This window comes from Corvus cornix, chromosome 15 (genome assembly GCF_000738735.6).
Source record: "Corvus cornix cornix isolate S_Up_H32 chromosome 15, ASM73873v5, whole genome shotgun sequence".
NCBI lineage: Eukaryota > Metazoa > Chordata > Aves > Passeriformes > Corvidae > Corvus > Corvus cornix.
In genome coordinates this window covers 4,338,345-4,356,783 of record NC_046345.1, presented here as the reverse complement: position 1 = coordinate 4,356,783, position 18,439 = coordinate 4,338,345, and the positions used below count along the sequence as shown (strand labels likewise).

The 18,439-nt window shown below is 50.2% G+C and overlaps 1 protein-coding gene across 1 annotated transcript; it reads left to right on the top strand.

Annotated features, from left to right (window-relative positions):
- The first annotated feature begins 1,497 nt into the window (after positions 1–1,497).
- Positions 1,498–18,239, top strand: FOXN4 (forkhead box N4). The gene is made up of 9 exons (XM_039561331.1): positions 1,498–1,616; positions 11,873–12,036; positions 12,858–12,967; positions 13,056–13,190; positions 13,339–13,466; positions 14,194–14,290; positions 14,397–14,604; positions 15,416–15,775; positions 16,418–18,239. Exons 1-9 carry the CDS (start codon positions 1,498–1,500, stop codon positions 16,666–16,668), a joined length of 1,572 nt encoding a protein of 523 aa, XP_039417265.1. The 3' UTR covers positions 16,669–18,239.
- Positions 18,240–18,439: the final 200 nt, after the last annotated feature.

The window sequence follows — 18,439 nt, the reverse complement described above, 5'->3', positions numbered from 1 at the left end:
TTTAAGTGACAAGGTAAGGATACGATGACTCTGAGATGACATTTTATTAAGTTACAGCCCAATGTTAATTAATCCAGCCTGTAATTAAGGGAACACTTGCAACTGTGCAAACTCCATGCCTTAGGCTCTGCCAGTACCGTGACTTTTCCTCTTATTTCAGTCCTCCAGAGGTGCCTGATAAAGGCATTGATTTATAGAAGTAATGATTAATCTCCACTTCTATTGACAGCAATTAACAGAGAGAGATTTGATGCTCATCAAAGTGAACAGATTCTCATTAGGAGCAGAAAAAATGATCTGTCTTCACATTTCATCCCCTCCAGACTCTGTGGTAAACTGGCAAGCACAAGGAAATACATTTATCATGGATCTTCTGGGTTTTCATTGTGCAAGGATATTGGGAGTATTTCCACATTTCAGCTTTGCTGGGCAGAGCCCAAAGGACCTGGTGTCATCACTGACTTCAAACTGCCTCTACTTAAAGGTCACTTTGCTGACAAAGAAGCTTGGTCCCTGTTTCGATGATGGGCTTATGGGGAGAAAAATCTGGTGCCAAGAAGAGACCTGGACAGTCCAAGCCAATATTTTCTGGGGCCGGATCTCTGATCTGGGGCTGATGTGGGATTTGACCTTGGCTCAGCTGTTTGCTCCATGTCTCTCTGGTACTTGGAGGTAACACTGTCCCAAATTCGTGTCATTATCGTCAGAGTTCACTCTCTGGTGGCTGAACCATGCTTCAAAAGCCTCTGGTGTGAAAGAGGAGGCGGAATTATGGTGCTCAGAATGAAAGATTCTATTTCTTCTACCAGCTTGCTCCAAACCCCGTCCAAACTGGCCTCGGCCACTTCCCAGGATGGGGCAGCCACAGCTTCTCCTGTGCCAGGGCCTCAGCATCCTCCCATCCTCACCTCCCGCAGCGCTGAGGCTCAGAGCGGGCGCTGCCTGCCCGGGGCTGTCCCGGCTCCGTTCCCGCTCCAGCCGCTCCCGCGCCCCTTCCCGCGGCCATCCCGGCACCGGGGGGCGAGCGGGGATAGGCGGCTCCGGCCGCTGCCTCCGCTCCGCTTCCCGCAACGCCGAGCGGGGCATCGGGCACCGGGTACCGGGCACTGAGCACCGGGCATCGGATACTGGCCATCGGGCACCCGGACTGAGCACCCGGCACCGACCGCTGAGCATCGGGCACTGAGCACCGGTACCGGGCATCGGGTACCGGGCACTGAGCGCCGGCACCGGGCACCGGCTCCCCCGAGCCGCCCCCCTCGCTCCGCTCTCCTCCCGCCGGTGCCCGTTTGAACAGGCGGGTCCCTCCCCCTCCTCCCTCCGGAAAGTTGCACAAAGTTGGGTTAATCGGGGTTTTTCCCCCTTTTATTCGCTGCTCTCCGTTGGGACGCGCTGCCCGCCCGCCCTCCTCGGGCCGGTGCCGCGGGGCGGGGGCACCGGGGGCGGGGGCGGCCCTGCCCGGCCCTGCCCCGGCGCTGACCCCGGGCCGGGCCGCGCATGCTCGGGGCTGGACAGCTCCGGAGAGGGAAATTTAAACCGGGGCCGGAGCGCGGCCCCGCCGCCGGCCCCGCGCACCGAGCGCCCGCCGAGCTCCGGCCCCGGGCCCCGCCCGACAGGTTGGTGCACGGAGCGGCGGCAGCGCTGGGCGGGGGTTGGGGGTCGGGGATGGGGACCCCCGGGCTTCCTCCATGCCTGGGCAGCGGGGATAGGGACCCCCGGGCTCCCTCCATCCATCCATCCATCCCCAGGGCAGAGGGGCTGGGAATCCCAGGGCTCGCTCCATCCCGAGGCAGCGGGGCTGGGGACCCCCGGGCTCTTCCATCCCCGGGGCAGCGGCATTGGGGACCCGGTCTCCCCTTAAGCCCCGAGGCAGCGGGTCTGGGATCTTTCCGGGCTCGCTCCATTCCCGCGGGTGTGGGGCTGGGGTTCTCCCTGGCTCCCTCCATCCCCGGGGAAGCGGTTTTGGGGTTCTCCCGGGTTCTTCTTCCATCCCCAGGGCAGCGGGGCTGGGAACCACCAGGCTCCCTCCATCTGTGGGGCAGCGATTCTGGGAATCTCCCGGGCTCCCCTTCCATCCCTGGGCGTCCAGGGCTGGGGTCTCCCGGTTCCCCTCATCCCCGGGGCAACCGCAGCAGCTCCCGCAGCTTTTTCATCCCAAATGCGACGGACGCTGTTTGGGGGATAAGAGCAGCCCAAGGCGGGAGCGCTCCTGGCTGGCTCGGTGCTCCCGGTACCCACATCCCCTGTCCGTAGCTGTCCCTCCCTCAGGGGTCCCTCTCTGGGATGGCAGTATCCCCCGTGAAGTGTTTTCCTGCCCTTCCCAGTGCCACCAGCGCGCCTGGGGGTGCCGGTGCCAGCGCCGGGCTGTGCCGTGCCCCGGTGCCGGGGCTCGGGCGGGGTCGGTGCCTCCCGCCGCTGCTGAAGTGCTGGATAGCTACTGCTGCTGACCGCTGCCTTCTGCTGCTTTCCCAGGAGATGATAGAGAGTGATATCCCGTCCATAATGTCAGGAATCATTAGGAATTCAGGGCAAAACCACCACCCCTCGCAGGAGTACAGGTGAGGTTTTCTCCGTTTCAAAAAAACGTGCACTGCACTGGCACAGCTGGCCACTCCCGTTGCTTCCTCCTCGTTTCCTAAAAAATCCCTTTAGCATGTAGAAATCCACTTTTCTTCCTCTTCTTTACTTTTTTTTAAGTTATCTGCATTATTTCCCCACTCTAAATAAGATTTCTAAGCTGATGAGCAGTTACAATGCATTCCTTATTTAGGAACATTGCTGTTTAAAGCACTCACAATGGGGGCATTTGGGTGCAGGCTGGACTTGATAATCTTGGAGGTCTTTTACATCCATAATCATTCCATAATTCTATGATTCTCTGATTTTGATACTAACCTGTATTTGAGAAACACCTCCCCGACCTTGGGCTGACCTCTCTCTAAATTCTCTGTCCTGGGCAAGCATTGCCAGAGAAGGATATTCTCGTTAAATCATAATAATTTAAAAGTTCCCTTTCAGATCACTTTTTGCATTGTTATGGAGCAGTCATGGAGAGACTGAACAAGTGCAAGAGACAGTGGAGGAGTTTTGAATTAAAACAAGCACTTGTGCAACCCTCCAAAGCACTGACACGTCAAAGGGCTTTTAATATGGGTGGGAACAAACCTGGCTTTGCCAAGAGCCTTTCGTAATTTAATTTACCTGCACCACCGTGCTTCCATTTATCATTTCAAAGCATTGTTAGAGGTTACAGGAGGGTTCTGCATGAGTTACAGAGCCCTGGGTTATGTTAGGATACATTTTGTCACATGATGCAAAGCTCCAAGAAATACAGAACACACACAACACATCCCAGTTCACAAAAAAAAAAAAAAAAAAAACAAAAAACAACGTAGAGCAAACCAGAAGAAAATTATTTTCTTTTTCTTTAAAATGAGCATTGAGAGACTCCTTCCTCCCAGCCTGAGGGGTTTGCAACCTTTCCTGGGGCTGCTGCAGGTATTCTTCTCCCAGCCTGTCTCTATTCAAAATGCAAACGCTGCAGCGCAGCCTCTTGCAGCTCAACAAGGGATTTGTTATAGTCCCTGCAGCCTCTGGGGTAAAAGGTTTGTGGCTCTGTTTTTGCTGTTTACCGAGGCACTGTTTGCTCTGGGCATTTTTCTTGGCTCCGTAAATATTGGTGAAGAAATTATTCGGGATTTAAGGAAGGGTGTGGGTGAGAGGGACTTCTGGGGGCGTGGATTTAAGGTTGAATCTTCAGAACTCAGCACCTTAACAAAGCCCCCTTTTTTAGGGAGAGAAGTATTCTTTAACTTAGAGCTGCAGGAAAAAAACTGGCTTTTTGGGGGAGAAAGATAGGATTTATCTTACTGCAGTTAAAAAAAATCATAACTTTCTGGCTTTCCTCTTCTTAAAAACCAGCTTTGGGTTCTTCACAAAACATTTTGAACTCAGCTCTCTAAAGTTTTTCACCCACTTGCGATTTCTTTACCGCGGCTTTAAAACGAATTATTCGACCTCGTTTAATAGTGGCAAATTCTGATAAAAATGCATAAAATCTGAACTGCAGCATAAATGCAGAGCAGTATTTGTCCTACTTCATGAGAAAACACTTTGGATTATGTAAAAGAAAATCTTTTAGACTGAATGATTTTAGGAAAAGAATAGACCTGTCAAATTCTATCAGCTCTGTTTACTCTCCTGCTGTCACCACAGTCCAAGACTGGAACCCACAGTCCCGAGTTCTCCATGGGGGAGCATCAAGGCTCCACAAAATGGGGGAATGGCCTCCAATTAGCGAGTGGGAGGCTGGGGCTGTGCTGAGAATACTCTTCTGTCTCACTTGGAATCTTTCAATGGGACAGTTGGACTTGGAGGAGCCCCGGCTTTGCTGCGAGGAGGAAAGGCTGGGAAGGGAGGGGATCAAACCCCCAAACACCCATCAGTTTGCAGGCAGATTATGCTTACAGCTGGAAAACTTGGGATTTTGGGATTTTTTTTTTTTTTTTTTTTGTAAAAGAAATGTGGGGGAAAAAATCCCTGATTTCAGCAGATCTTTGAACTGTGCAGCTCCAAAGCACGTGCAGTAAATTTGACGTGGCTCGGGGTGGTGATGAGGCTTGGGCTGCTTCTGGCTGCTGGGAGAAATCCCAGGACTTTTTGCACCCCAGCGAAATGATTTTAGGCAAATATCTCTCCCACCAGTGCAGCTGTGGGATATAAAACAGCACAGGGATGATTAAAGGCCATCAGATCTCCTCCACTGCCTGCTTTTATGGTGCTGTCACTGCCCGGCTGCAATGCAAAGTAATTCTTTATTTTAGGAGCTGCCTCTCTTCGCTTCCTCCAGAAAACACCACCATATTCAATATATTCATCCTCAGAGGGCTGGCAGATATTTCTAATGATCCCAAATCACATTTAAGGGAACGAAAGCAGAGAATTGTAACGCACCGGCGTTTTTGAACCCTCAGCGCTTTATCCCTGTTAATCATAATTAATAATTTAATGTGGTTTAGTTAAATTCGGATTTTAAATCACAGCACGGGCAGACCACAAGCTTTGTGGTTGTTTCAGCACAGAGCTGTGCAAATTCTAGGAGCAGGCTCAAGGCTTTTCCCATGGGATCTACAGGCTGATTCCTGGGAATCACCAGGTTCTTCAGCTCCTGGGCGCTGTGGTCTTCCAGCAATGTTTTGAATTGAAATATGAAATCCATCATTTTGATTTTAAGATTTGATCCCATGATATTTGGTGTCAGGACCACATTTCTATTTTCTTATGTTATTGTGTATTTCCAGTTGCCAGAAGCCTTGTGGAGCATTTCGAAGGCCTTGCCATGCATTCTCTATATGTTGAACAGGAATTAAGCTTTAAATAGATCTATTTTTGATCAAAAGGTGTTAATCATTAATAATTCAACATATTAGTGGATTATAGTGTCCTTTACCCCATTTTAATTGTCCTTTTGATTCTTAAAAAAATTGTCTATATTCATTAGCTCATTAGTCTGATCAATTTTTTGCTGTAATTACTTTACATTGCCATAAAGTGTAAAATCAGATTAAGAAGCACAGGGCTGCTGTAATCCATAAATTCTGGATGTGACAGCATTCCAGTGGGGAAAAAGGTGACAAATCTGGAATTTGAGCACATTTTAGCTCTAAGTGGTGCTCTCATACCTGGTTTTTTTTGCACTGGGGTTTCTGGAGAGGAAGTGACACCTCTGTCCCCTGGGATGGATGGATGGATGGATGGATGGATGGATGGATGGATGGATGGATGGATGGGAGGGAGGGAGTGTGCACACAAAAGGTTACAAATGCATCACTAACAACACCCTAATTGCTCCTGGAGAAAATGCCAGTGTCCATTCCCATGACATTCCCGTGTGTTCGTCTGACAGGGAGTGAGATAATGACTCCGAGTGCCTCAGGAATTCCAGCACGGGAGTTGCTTCATTCTTTCAAAAAAAAAAAAGTGAGAAACCTCCAAGGAATCAGTCAAACTGGATTGATTTAAGTGGATTAGCACGACTGTTTCCTCAGCACTCCTGAAATGTGCTGATCTGGAGGAATAAAAAATTGCGGCCTTCCGCTTGTCCCAAAGTCCCGCGGTGATGGCGGAGCTGGGAAGGGCCGGTTTGGAGCAGCACCTCGAGCTCCTGGGAGACCAGAACGGGTTCATCCCTCACCTCAGAAAGGGTGCTTGTCCAAAACAGGGAAAGGGAAAGGGAATTGGGACTTTTCCAGCATTCCTGGGGATCTCAGAGGCTCGTCACACCCATTGACAAGGGCAGGAAGCAGAGCTGCTGCAGGCCCAGAGATTGAGGGGGTTCTGACAACCCTGCACAGGGACAGGGTGTAGAGCTGATATTCCCTTTACACTCCAGTAACACCTACACAAGGCTCCAGTGCTAATGAACAGCAAGATCCAAGGAAAAAGCAGTTTCCAGTCAGACCATGGTCCTGTTTTTAATACGTAACATTCCTGCAGTGCCTGGTACTTCAGCACGTTTTGCTTGTTCTGACATCGGTCACAGATCTGATTTTTGGTTTGTTTGGGTTTGGGGTTTTTGACCAAACAGGTTCCAGAGTCAGATCCCAGCTGCATTTGGCAAATCCCAGCCTAGGGATGGTTAGAGCAGAGCAGGGAATGAGTGCCTGGGGGTGCAGTGCTGCCATCACCCCTCATTTCCTCTCGGGTTTAAGTATTACACATTTTACTGTAACCCAGTTTCCACTCATCCCACAGCAAACTGGTGTAATGGGGGTTGTCAAATGTGGAGCTGGGATGGATAAAAGGAGTGCAGCTGTAGCCTGTTCTTAGTGCCAAGTGCCTTTGCAGGAGATTTTCAGAGAGTCCAGCATGGTGCAAGGAAAGGAGGCCAGCAACACCTGCCAGGTTAATGTCATTTGCTTTTTCCTCACCAGTTTTGGTTCTGATAATCCAATGCTTCTTGATAAGGAGGGACTCTCTTTGTCCCTAGAAAGCTGCTTAATTTCTGTTCTGATTTCCAGCAAGGCCAGAAATAACTCAGAGATGTTGAAGATGGGGAGGGGGTGGGATGATGGTTTGGGACTGGGTGTGTGCTGTGCCTTCAGGGAGGAATCACAGACCAAAACCTCTGGGAGCAGCTGGGTAAAGCCAAAGAGGAGCTGGGGCAGAAACAAGCTGAAAGGGGCAGCTGGTTATGAGTGTGGAAACCAGAAAATAGCGGGGGGAAAAGCACTTGAAAGGCAGGAAAATGGGAGGGGAAGGGCATAAAGGGAAGGAGCAGAGCAGTGGGAATGAGGAGCTGAAGGAGATGGGGAAGTTGAACCCTTCAGTAGAACAGAGGACACTTCTCACATGGACACAGCTGGAGAGTCACAGTGCAAACCTTCTTCTCCTTGTCTTGCATAGAAGAACTCTCTGTGCTTGTCCTGAGGACTTTGTGTAATCCCAGACAAATGAAAACAGTTTCTCATCACCATTTCCAGAAGAGGTTTTCTTAGGATTCTTCGTGTCCAATTGTCTCTTGCTGGACAAACCATTGCAAACAGCTAATTAAGGACCTATCACCCAATTCCTCCTGCTGGTTGAGCAGTTGTGTCACCTAAGCCTGGGCTAAAAACTCAGGTGGCAGTGCTGGGAATGGGAAAAAAACCTGTCCATTGAGATTTAAAACTGTGAAATATCCCAAATGCAGCTGCAGGGTTTTGGCCTGGCTGTGTTTGGGATGGAGGTGATGAGTTGTCACCACACACTGGGTTGTTGAGGAGATGGTCCTTACAGTCTCCAGGGATGAGTTCGCCATCCCACACAATGTGGAGGTGGATAATTCATGGATAGTTCCCCTGGCAGTGGTTCCTGAGGTGAGGAACCACCTTAGATCCAGCTCCCTCCAACAGCTCAGCCTGAGGAAAGGTGGCAGAGTCCCACTGGTGAGTACAGACTCACATCCAGCTCTGGTGTTAAATTCCTGCCTGGTGAGGCCAGGAATGACTCCAATTCCATGCTGTGCCAGCAGGATGCTCTTGATGGGGGGGAGAAAAAGGTAAAGATACCTTCAGGTAGCTGTGAGTGAAGATTTTGTGGTGCTGGCAGGCTCTGGTGAACTTTGCCAGGTGAGCCCAGCATCAGATCTGGGAAGGGATCTCATTCCAAGGTGTTCCTGATCCAGCATTACCCTGACAGGATAAATATTTTGGGCAGATAACTGCAGAGCAGACAGCAAAGACTAACGGTGCCATGGAGCATTTCCGTGCCACTTCCACTTTTCCAGGCACTTTTCACAGGAGAATCTATGGATCAGCATCCTGGGATACACAGGAGAACCAGGACTTAAATCCTCAGCACCCTCTGGGTTCTCATCCCTTTCTAGAGGCAGGGGGTGTTCTCCTGCAGAGAGTTGAACGCAGAGGGGTAAAAGTGGAGTTGGGTGATTTTACCACACCTTGAAAAATAACACCACGTTAGCAACAGGTTTGGTGGGACTGCACCCTCCCCTTCCCGGGATTCAGTGGCTCCATGGCTGTTCCAGGAGCCCTGGGAATGAGCAGGGGAGGCTCAGCAGCGCATTAATTACAGCCTATCACTATTTATCTCATTTACATGCACTGAAAGGCTGCTTTTACCACAGTGCCCCATTGTGCCAGGGGCTGTGAACACCCAGCCAAAGGCAGGAGCTCTGACTCCTGGAGTTTATCCTCCTGGAGTTTATCCTCCTGGAGTTTATCCTCCAACGTGAGACAAGCAGGGTGGTGGTGAGGAACAGCATCCAATCCCACCTGATATTCCAACACGTACTCATGGATCTGCAGCTGTCTCGGCACAGGGCATTTTCAGGTCAGGAAGATTGAACCCTAGGAGATGACAACGTTGGTTATTCCAGTGCTCGGGTGTCTCTTTTTTTGCAGTTAAATTAGAATTTCTTCACTGACAGCAGGGCACACATTGAGCCTGTGGCCTGGGACGTGTCCTGGGTTTACACTACAGAATATCCCCGGGCTTTTAAAACACCTCAGCCAGGCAGCAATGGGCATTCTTTAAAAGTTTCACCTTCTTTAAGACGTGTGAGATCTCAACATCGGTTTTGAAGGCAGCCTGAAGAATAATCCTTAAACTTGAAATCATGGAATCATAGAGTTACCAAATCATGGAATCGCAGAATCCCAGAATGGTTTGGGTTGGAAGGGATCTTAAATATCTTCTTGTTTCAACCCTCTGCTGTGGGCAGGGATGTAATTCTGATTAAATATGCTTTCCCCCCCTCCCCCCCATAATTAACTGAATGTTAATCTGATAACTAGTGAATCCATTAAAACAAAACAAAACAAAACCCAAACAGAAACAAAACAAAAACCAAAAAAACACCTAAACAAACAAAAAAACCCAACCCATAGTGAACAGCCTGAGGTGGTTTTAAAAGAACTGTAAATTCAAATGGGAAGGGAAGGGAAGGGAAGGGAAGGGAAGGGAAGGGAAGGGAAGGGAAGGGAAGGGAAGGGAAGGGAAGGGAAGGGAAGGGAAGGGAAGGGAAGGGAAGGGAAGGGAAGGGAAGGGAAGGGAAGGGAAGGGAAGGGAAGGGAAGGGAAGGGAAGGGAAGGGAAGGGAATACCACTGACTTGGAGAAAGCTGTCTTACACACTTGTCTAGTTATTAAATATTATTGCATCTTCATATCTGTTTCAAACAGAGCCTCACGACCGCGATATCAACTTTTCAGTTGGTACCAGCCCTTCTCCTTGCCCCTGTTCGTGTCCCTAGGGCAGATGCTGAGCGGGACACCCAGCTCCACCTTCCCACGGCCTCCCCCGCTCCCGGGCTGTCCGGGGAGCCGCGGGCTGGGTGCATCCCGGGTGAGGATGAGGAAGGAGCCGCCGTTCTCCGGGCGCTGCCAGCGGCGTTCGCGGAGCGCGGTGGGCGCTGACCCCGTTCGCGCAGCGCTGGCAGGGCGCGGGGTGCCAGATGGCGAGGGGACGTGTGTTGTGTGTCGCCTGTCACTCGGGCAGATTAATGGGAGGTTTGTAAGAAAGGAGCGGAGAGGGGGGGCCGGGGCAGGACAATTAAGCGGGGTCCCCAAAGACAATGGGGGCCACGTGCCGCGGGCGGCGGGCGTTGGGCGCACAAAGGGCCCGCGGCTCCCCCTCAATGCAACCAACTGTTGCAAACGACCCCGAGCCTGCCCAGTTTTCAAATCATTTCATGCCCCTTGTTTTCTTCCAATCCAGCCAATCTCCGCGCCGGGAGAGCCGTCACCTGATGGGCTTTTTTTTTTTTTTTTTTTTTTTTTTTTTTAATGGATTGAAGTCCCCATGCCTCGCAAAATAACTGAAGGGCGTAACCATGGCAATGCTAATTATTGCCCTATAACTACAGTAGGAGAGAGAGCACGGGGTAGGCTGGGAGGGAGATTTGAAGAGGGGTTGTTTTTGGCTAGAGTTGGAGCTTTTGGCTCTTGGTCCTGTGTTGATTTTTCCCCCTTTTCTTCTTTTCAGAATCTTTTTGCAAACAAATGGCATTCTGCTTTAAAGATCTCCCCGGTAGTGGTTCGGGGAGCTTTGATAGGTGTTTCTGGAATTCCTGAATAGAGGAGCTAAAAGCTCCAGGGCAGGCAGGCACAGGAGTTCTGCCCTGTTCTTTTAAGCTGATTTAGAGTCGTGTAAAACATAAAAGGTGCTTCAGCAAGAGACCAGATTTATTTAAGGCTTCTGCAGCATCAGTTGGCAGCAAACACGCATCAGCAGCAGACACCACTTTAACACATCTCTGAGAGCTCTTGAAAGCCTTGGGTTTGAAAGCAAAATCAACTGCATCCAACTAAAGTACGTTCTTCTGAGAGATAAAGGTGTTTTCCTGCATCTGAATCCCTTTGGGTTTACCCTGGGTGTCTAATGACAACTTCCTGACATGTCCTAATTACTGCTTTACTCCTCAAGGTACCAGTGACTCCTGGAATAGTGTTCCACATAAATTAATTAATTTAGCCTTTCATTTGCAAGAGTTCTTTTATTGACTCTAATGGGGAGTTTGGGCCACACAGGAATTTTTGAGTACTGTAAATATATTCCAATATTCCCGTTTTGTACCACACGCTCTGTCAGAAGCAAAGCAAAACAGGTGATCTGGAGCATGTAAAAGGTGCCAAAAGCAGAGCTTTAAACCAAAAGCAGCCTGTCACAGCTGTGCCTGGCATTGTTGCTAAAGGCAGCCTGGCAGATACGGTGCCTCCAGTGCCAAACCTTTCATTCTGATCCTTTGCTCTGTCAAAAACTGCCTAAAAATTGTTTTTTTAAGTATCAATAACTTCACGTGTCTGGATGGAAGAGATCAGCAGTTCCGTCTGTGAAGTTCTCTTTGAGCAGCTGCTGATCTGCCAGCACTGACAGGATCCAGTGGCTGGGAAAAGCTTCTCCAGGTGTTCCAGCAGCAGCACACACATTCCCCAGGAGCTGGGCACAGAGCTCCTTCCAAGCTCCTTCTGGATTTCAGGGTTAATACAGAACAATCAGGTTCAAAGTCCTGGCAGGTTTCTCCCCATCGAAGCCAAACAGGTGCAAATTTCTGACAGATGTGAAAATTAGGAAGCAGTTTGGGTTCATTTCCAGGTAGTTTCTCTGCTGGGTCCCTGGGCCTCCTTCCCCTACAAATGCTCCACAAGAAGTTTTCTTAACCAAAATGTTTCAAACTGGACGAAGGAACACAAGAGCAGGTAAAGGGTGTCAGTAACCAGCTGTGAAACCGCAGGGCACAGCTGGATTTGGACACAGAATTCCAGCCTGGTGCTTTTCCCACTGACCTACAGAAGCTTTGCCATCCCAGCCGTCTCTTTCCAGGGATAATACAGCACCATCCCTGCTCCCTGTTAACCTTCCCTGCTGCTTTGCAGACTCCTGGCTTCAGACCCATCCCAGCTGAGTGAGGATGAGCTCCCGGGGGATTTGCAGTCCCTGTCCTGGCTGACTTCTGTGGATGTGCCTCGGCTCCAACAGATGGCCAGTGGGAGAATGGATTTCAGCCTGGGGGCCCAGAATGCCATGCTCCAGCAGACAGGTACTGTTGGGATGGGAAATGGGAATAACTGCCCCCTAAGCAGCACAACCTGTCCCCGCCACTCCCCCTCAGGTGCCCTTTTCCTGTCAGTGGATTCCTTTTAAGTGCTTTGCATTTTGTTTCCTGTCCAAAGACCTGGAGCCTGTTGGTTTCTCTAAGGGCTCTGCTGGTGCCTTCCCTTCATTCCTAAAGGGAGAGAGCTCCAGCACTGGCAACCCTTGGATCCCATGGGAATTTCTGCTCAATGCAGCTGCTGGTGCCTTGCTGGGCTGAGGTATTTAAGTCCTGGATTTTAGAGGTTTTCAACAGCTCTGAAATTAGGTAATTAATCATTCTGCTTTGTTTCAACATTAATAAAACGAAGAGCACCTCATTTACCTCACACCTCTTTCCTTCATGCAGCCGCATGTGTTGGTCGAGCTCCTTTCTTTCCTTTGTGAACATCCTTTAGGTAAACACACATCATTCCCTGTGGCATTCCACAGCGAGAGCTCAGCGTGTCACCCCTGAGAGCACAAATCCTCCAGGAGCACAGCTAATGCTGAATGTGTTGTTTCTCTTTTGTAAGACCCGGTGCTTGTGTCACCACCGTGGGCTGTTAAACAGCTGCCACCTTTCATCTTCTGCCTAACGAGTTTTGGGAGCAGCTGATGTCATCTGGGCAAGCTGCGAAATGCTCTGGCTCCTCTGGGGATGGAAAGCCAGAGAGGTGGGATTCTCCACTCCAGAGCTTCCCTGTGTTCAGCTGCACCCGGTGGCAGCCCCCTTTCCTGAACTGTGCTTCCATGGGAGCATTCCTTGCCTTCCTCTCTCCATGCCAGGTCCTGTGGGCAGCACGATGCACTCGACACCCGGAGCAATGATCCACGTCCAGGCCAGCCTCCCACAGGGAATCCTGGGCCTCAATTCCATCTCAACACATGGAGCAAATGTAAGAGCAGGCCTCGATGGCTCATTATTGCCTCAGCTCCTGGGACAAGGGGTTGCTAATTCCGTGTCTGTTGTGTTTCTCTCAGCAGATGAGCCCCTACGCTGTGGGTGGGCAGCTGTCCCCTGGTTTGCAAACACAGCAACAGCTCTTCCCTCCTCCTCCTCCTCATCCTCCTCCTCCTCACTCCCAGCAGGTGTTTGCCCTGGCCCAGAACCCCCAGCAGGTACTGGTATGTGCTTGTTGTCTGTCGTGAAGTACCTGCCAAGATCAAATCTAGATGTCTTTTAAAAGAAAACCGAAATTATCCCTAAACCTACACACCCACGGACATTTTGCGTCCAACATCTCCCTTCTTTTCCCTCTGCACGCAGTGTAACCCAGCAGCAATCTACAACACCTCCTATGGGACACAGCCACACTATTCCCAGCCACGCCTGGCTCCCCACTCTGCCCAGGAGCTGCATCCAAAGCATTATCCCAAGCCCATTTATTCCTACAGGTGAGTGGGGAGCAGGAAGCACATTGCCTACAGCCTGTCCCGGGATGGCTGGGACACTGCAGGGGTGTCTGAGTCCTTTGGAAGGGAACAAAAATCCCCTCATCCATCCAGGGGTTCTGTGGAAGCTGCCTCTGAGGGGTAGCAGGAGTGAACAAGCAAAATAATTCCTGGAGAGCAGCATAGGAGTAGCAAAGAGGAGTAAAATCTCAAGTGGTCACAGCACAGGCCTGGCAGAGCCCAAGAAGGGTTTGGACAATCCTTTTGGGAACGTGGTGTGACTCTTTGGGGATGGTGCTGTGCAGGGCCAGGAGCTGGACTCGATTGACCCTTGTGGGTCCTTCCAAACTCAGCTTATCCCGTGATTCTGTGACTTCTGAGCCCTTGGGAACAGAAATCCCAGGATCCCAGCTGTTTGTGTCTGAAGAGGTCCAAGGCTGCTAGAGCAGAAGAAGGCATGGAGTGACAGGACAAGGGGAATGGCTTCCCACTGCCAGAGGGCAGGGTTAGGTGGGATATTGGGAAGGAATTCCTCCCTGTGAGGGTGAGGAGGCCTCAGCATAGGCTGCCCAGAGAAGCCGTGGAAGTGTCCAAGGCCAGGTTGGACATGGCTTGGAGCAACCTGGGCTAGTGGAAGGTTGCAGGGGATGGCACTGGATGAGCTTTAAGGTCCCTTCCCACCCAAGCCATTCCATGATTCCAAGCCATTCCCACGTTTCCCTGCCCGCAGCTGTTTGATCGCGATGGCGCTGAAGAACAGCAAGACCGGGAGCCTGCCCGTGAGCGAGATCTACAGCTTCATGAAGGAGCACTTCCCCTACTTCAAGGTACCTGAGCATTCCCAGGCTGGAAAAGCACCACATTCCAGCCCCTTTCCCCCCTCCCTCCCCAACACCGTAGCTGCTTCCATCAACCCCTTCCTGCTCCTTGCAGACAGCCCCCGACGGGTGGAAGAATTCCGTGCGCCACAACCTGTCCCTGAACAAGTGCTTTGAGAAGGTGGAGAACAAACTGAGCGGGACCTCCCGCAAGGGCTGCCTGTGGGCCCTCAACCCCGCCAAGATCGACAAGATGGAGGAGGAGATGCAGAAGTGGAAGAGGAAGGATTTGGCTGCTATTCACAGGAGCATGGCGAACCCAGGTAGGGCTGGGATCCCCCACCCCGTCCCGCACATCCACGGCATTCCCTGCGGGGCTCCGCTGCCTCCGGGGTTATTGTTTGTAGGAATGTTTTAATATCGAGTCACATTTTAATGCACGTTTCATAGAGTTGCATTTTAATGCTGTTTCTTGCCTGCAAAAGTCTCCCTTTCCTAAGACATTTTGTTCTTTATAAAATAGAAATTATTATTATTTATAATATCTGTTATTAGAAATATGTATTTATTATGTTTATTTATATATTTAATTTATTTATCATTTTCCCCCTTATTTATAAAATTTCATACTTATAAAATCTCTTATTTATAAAATTTCTTATTTATAAAACGTCTTTTTTATAAAGAAACATCTTTTGGAAGCTTTCAGGAGCTCAGTATTGACAAAATCAACTGGAGTTTTTTTGCTACAAAATCAGTAACGTGCAGTCAGTGATAAATTACACATTATTTGTTTAAAAGCAAAAGGGCCACTGAAAACAGTCAGGAGTTTTTTGTACTTACTTGGCAGATAAACAGAATTCTGAGTGCTCCTCTGAGCACAGAGTTCTGCAGCTGGAGGTGAGCTGCCATCAGGGGTGGCTGGGCTGCTCTGCAGTTTCCTGATCATTTCTCATGGAAGTGGATTTGGGGAAGGAATTAGGTGGCTTTTCTTTGCTCCCTGCACGGTCACAGCCTGTGCTGGGTCTCACACGGTGACAGTCAGTTGATGGCACAGATGTGTGGTTGTGCTATGGGCAGTCCCTGCTTGATCAGATGGGTTAAAGCATCTCTTTTCCTCCTCGGAATGGGCAGAGGAGCTGGACAAGCTGATCACGGACAGACCCGAGAGCTGCAGGCGGCCCAGCAAACAGGCAGAGCCCGAGGGGCCCCCCCTGGGCCGGATCTCCGTGTCCCAGCTCCAGCCCCAGCCCATCATGACACTGTCCCTGCAGTCCCTCCCCCTGCACCACCAGCTCCAGACCCAGGCTCGCCTCGCCCCCAACTCCCCAGCACCTGCACAAACGCCTCCTCTGCACACCCTGCCCGACATGAGCCACAGCCCCCTGCCCCACCATCCCATGGGACGCGCCCCGGACTTCCCGAACGTGGCGGTGGACATGAGCACGGAGGTGGATGCTCTGGATCCGAGCATTATGGATTTCGCCCTGCAAGGTACGGGGGAAGGCGCCGGGGGAGGGCAGAGCTGGCTGTGTTATCTCTGAATATCCAACCAGGATCCTCAGTGGGATGGTTTGGGATGGGGCTGAGCTAAAAACTGGTGCTGGGTGTTGGCATCCTAATCTGACATCTTGGGTGGATTTTGTCCCTGTGCCAGGTGGGACGGCAAAGCACCTTCCTGGCTCCAGTGCAGGCACTGCAGGGGGTGGAGGAAGGGGTGTCCAGCTGGATTTGGGACACCACATCTCTCTGCCCCTGGGAAAACAGAGCTCTGCCCATGCCTTGGTGTTCTCCTTCTGTGCAAGGAGAACTTCCCTGGTTTGTGGCGATGCCTGACATGGTCCTGGGTGTATGGTGAGCACAGGTAGAGAGGTGCTGTCTGGAATCACAGGATCTGGGGGAAAAGACACTCTTGTTGCCCAGAAAGGTCTGGAATCACAGGATCTGGGGGGATCAGGCACACTTGCTGCCCAGAAAGGTCTGGAATCTCAGGTTTTGGGAGCTCAGACACACTTGCTGCCCTTGCACCACAGTGGTCTCACCCTTTGGGTGAAGCCCTTTAGTCCCTGCCTGACCCCACCCAGCACCCCGAGGGTGGGGGATGTGCTGCTGTGAGCAGGATTCCATCTTTTCCAGGGAACATTTGGGAGGAGATGAAAGACGAAAGCTTCAGCCTGGACACCCTGGGTGCCTTCAGCAACTCCCCCCTGCATCTCTCCGACTGTGAGCTGGGCACGCCCGGCCTCACGCCCGTGTCCAGCAGCAGTGACCGCTCCTTCTCCGACCTGCAGGTCACTGGCCTTTACACCACCTACACCACCCTGGACAATGTGGCAGCTGCTCAGTACATGAACCCCCAAGGCAACAAACCCATCCCTCTGCTCTGAGCTTGGCACCACAGATCCCGAGGGACAGTTCTTCCCCATGGTTCAAATCCAACCGGGAAGCTACAAGAGCTCGTCCTACTTTGGGATGTGTTGGCTGCTTCCAGCGTGTGAGGCCAAAATAAATCAAGCTGGGACTGGTAGAACCACTTTTCCCCCATGGCAAGGGCACGGACACTTGTGTTGTGAGACTGGGGAGCTCTCCAGAAGGACCTGGAAGGCAGCAGGAACTTCCACTGGGATGTAACTGAGCTAAAAAGCACCCAGTTAAGGGAAATCAATTTATTCTACACCGTGGTGGAGCTGCTGTGTCACCACTGTCACAGAAGCCGCCACGAGCCAAGGGGCTGGCCAGCCCCAAGTTGGTTGATTGTGCCCCCGGTGTGTCATTTTTTTCTTAATTTGCCAAATTGGACAAAGACCTCCCACAGTTCCTGGAGACATTTGCACCACTAACGCTTTTCTGATGTAACTGTTGTTAATTTATTGTTAGGAGGTAGGAAAAAAAGGAGAAAAACCACTAAAAAAGGAAAACTCACCTCCCTAGCAGACCACTGTTGTATCTAGATGTGTAAAAGTCCTCACCCCTGAAGGAAGTGGTACTACTGAACTATTAAACTGATCACTGGCTAGAGGATTTTAGGAATTATGCCTCTTTTTAGGATTTTTTTAAAAAATAGATTTGTTTATAGTCTTGTGTATTGTGCTTCTGTCTATTCTTGTGCTAGGCAGTATTACTATTTGTAAATTTATTTATATTTATTGTTATGAAAAGAAATTATGTGAACTGAGCACTGTTCAATTTGTAAAATGCTGCAGTAACCTGTTTTACAGCCACTAAATTATTCACCATCAGAACCACAACCACCTTATCACAGTTTTTACACTATATTTCTTTAATAAGCACTTTTGATACTGTGAAACTCATGCTTTTTAAAAAATTCAGAGACCAAATATTGCCACTGTACCTTTCATAATAGTCTTTGCTAATTAATTAAAAAAACCTGAGGCTAATGTAGCTTTTAAAAAAAATTTTCAAACCCTGCTTTGTCCTTGTTAACATACACTGCAAATAATGGGATGAAACATCTGGAATATGTTGGAATTTAGCATTTAGTCTACTTATACCTCTGTGAGCAAAAAAGTGATATTTATATCTTGGGTTTTGTCTGTTCCTGTGCATTCAGAGACTTTCCCGGTGCTGTATCCAGGTGCTCCCAGGCTCTTCTCTCCCACACCCATCCATGGATTAAAGCTAGAGGGTGCAGGATGCTGGAGTGACCCCAAAGGGCACTTTCTTGCTTGAAAATATGAAGATCAGGGGCTTGGAAACATCTGTGCCTGTTTCCTCCCAGCACACCCCTCCTTGGCAACCTTTTCCAAAGGGCACCACGATGCTCCACATGCTAATTTATTGTCCAAGGTCAAATGTGATTAATGATCCTTTGCTGTGACTGGTGTCACCTACGATGTCTTTGCTTTTTTAAATAAATATTTCTTAGCACTACGCCTGGGGCATTCTGGATGTGCTGTGTGGTACCTGCCTTGGTGTCCCTGTGAGACCTCCTCTGGTGTCATGCTGGGCTTTCCCAGGTTTCATTCCCCTTTGCAGACCCTATGGCCAAGTTGAAGGTGGATCCTTGGCTCAAATCCTCCAGGAGAGCAAGAGTTTACAGGTATTTACTCTAAGAGTTCTTCCTCCACCGTGTCACTCTGTTCTTGGAACCCTCTGAGATGCCTGGAAAAGCTCTGGAGTGGGGACAGAGGCTGACAG

What these genes read in the sequence shown, in the direction of transcription:
- FOXN4 (XM_039561331.1), top strand. Translation starts at nt 1,498, where the DNA reads ATGCTCGGGGCTGGACAGCTCCGGAGAGGGAAATTTAAACCGGGGCCG. An exon ending in CCCCGGGCCCCGCCCGACAG is followed by an intron (nt 1,617 to 11,872) that starts GTTGGTGCACGG and finishes GCTGCTTTGCAG; the next exon opens with ACTCCTGGCTTCAGACCCAT. An exon ending in TGCCATGCTCCAGCAGACAG is followed by an intron (nt 12,037 to 12,857) that starts GTACTGTTGGGA and finishes TCTCCATGCCAG; the next exon opens with GTCCTGTGGGCAGCACGATG.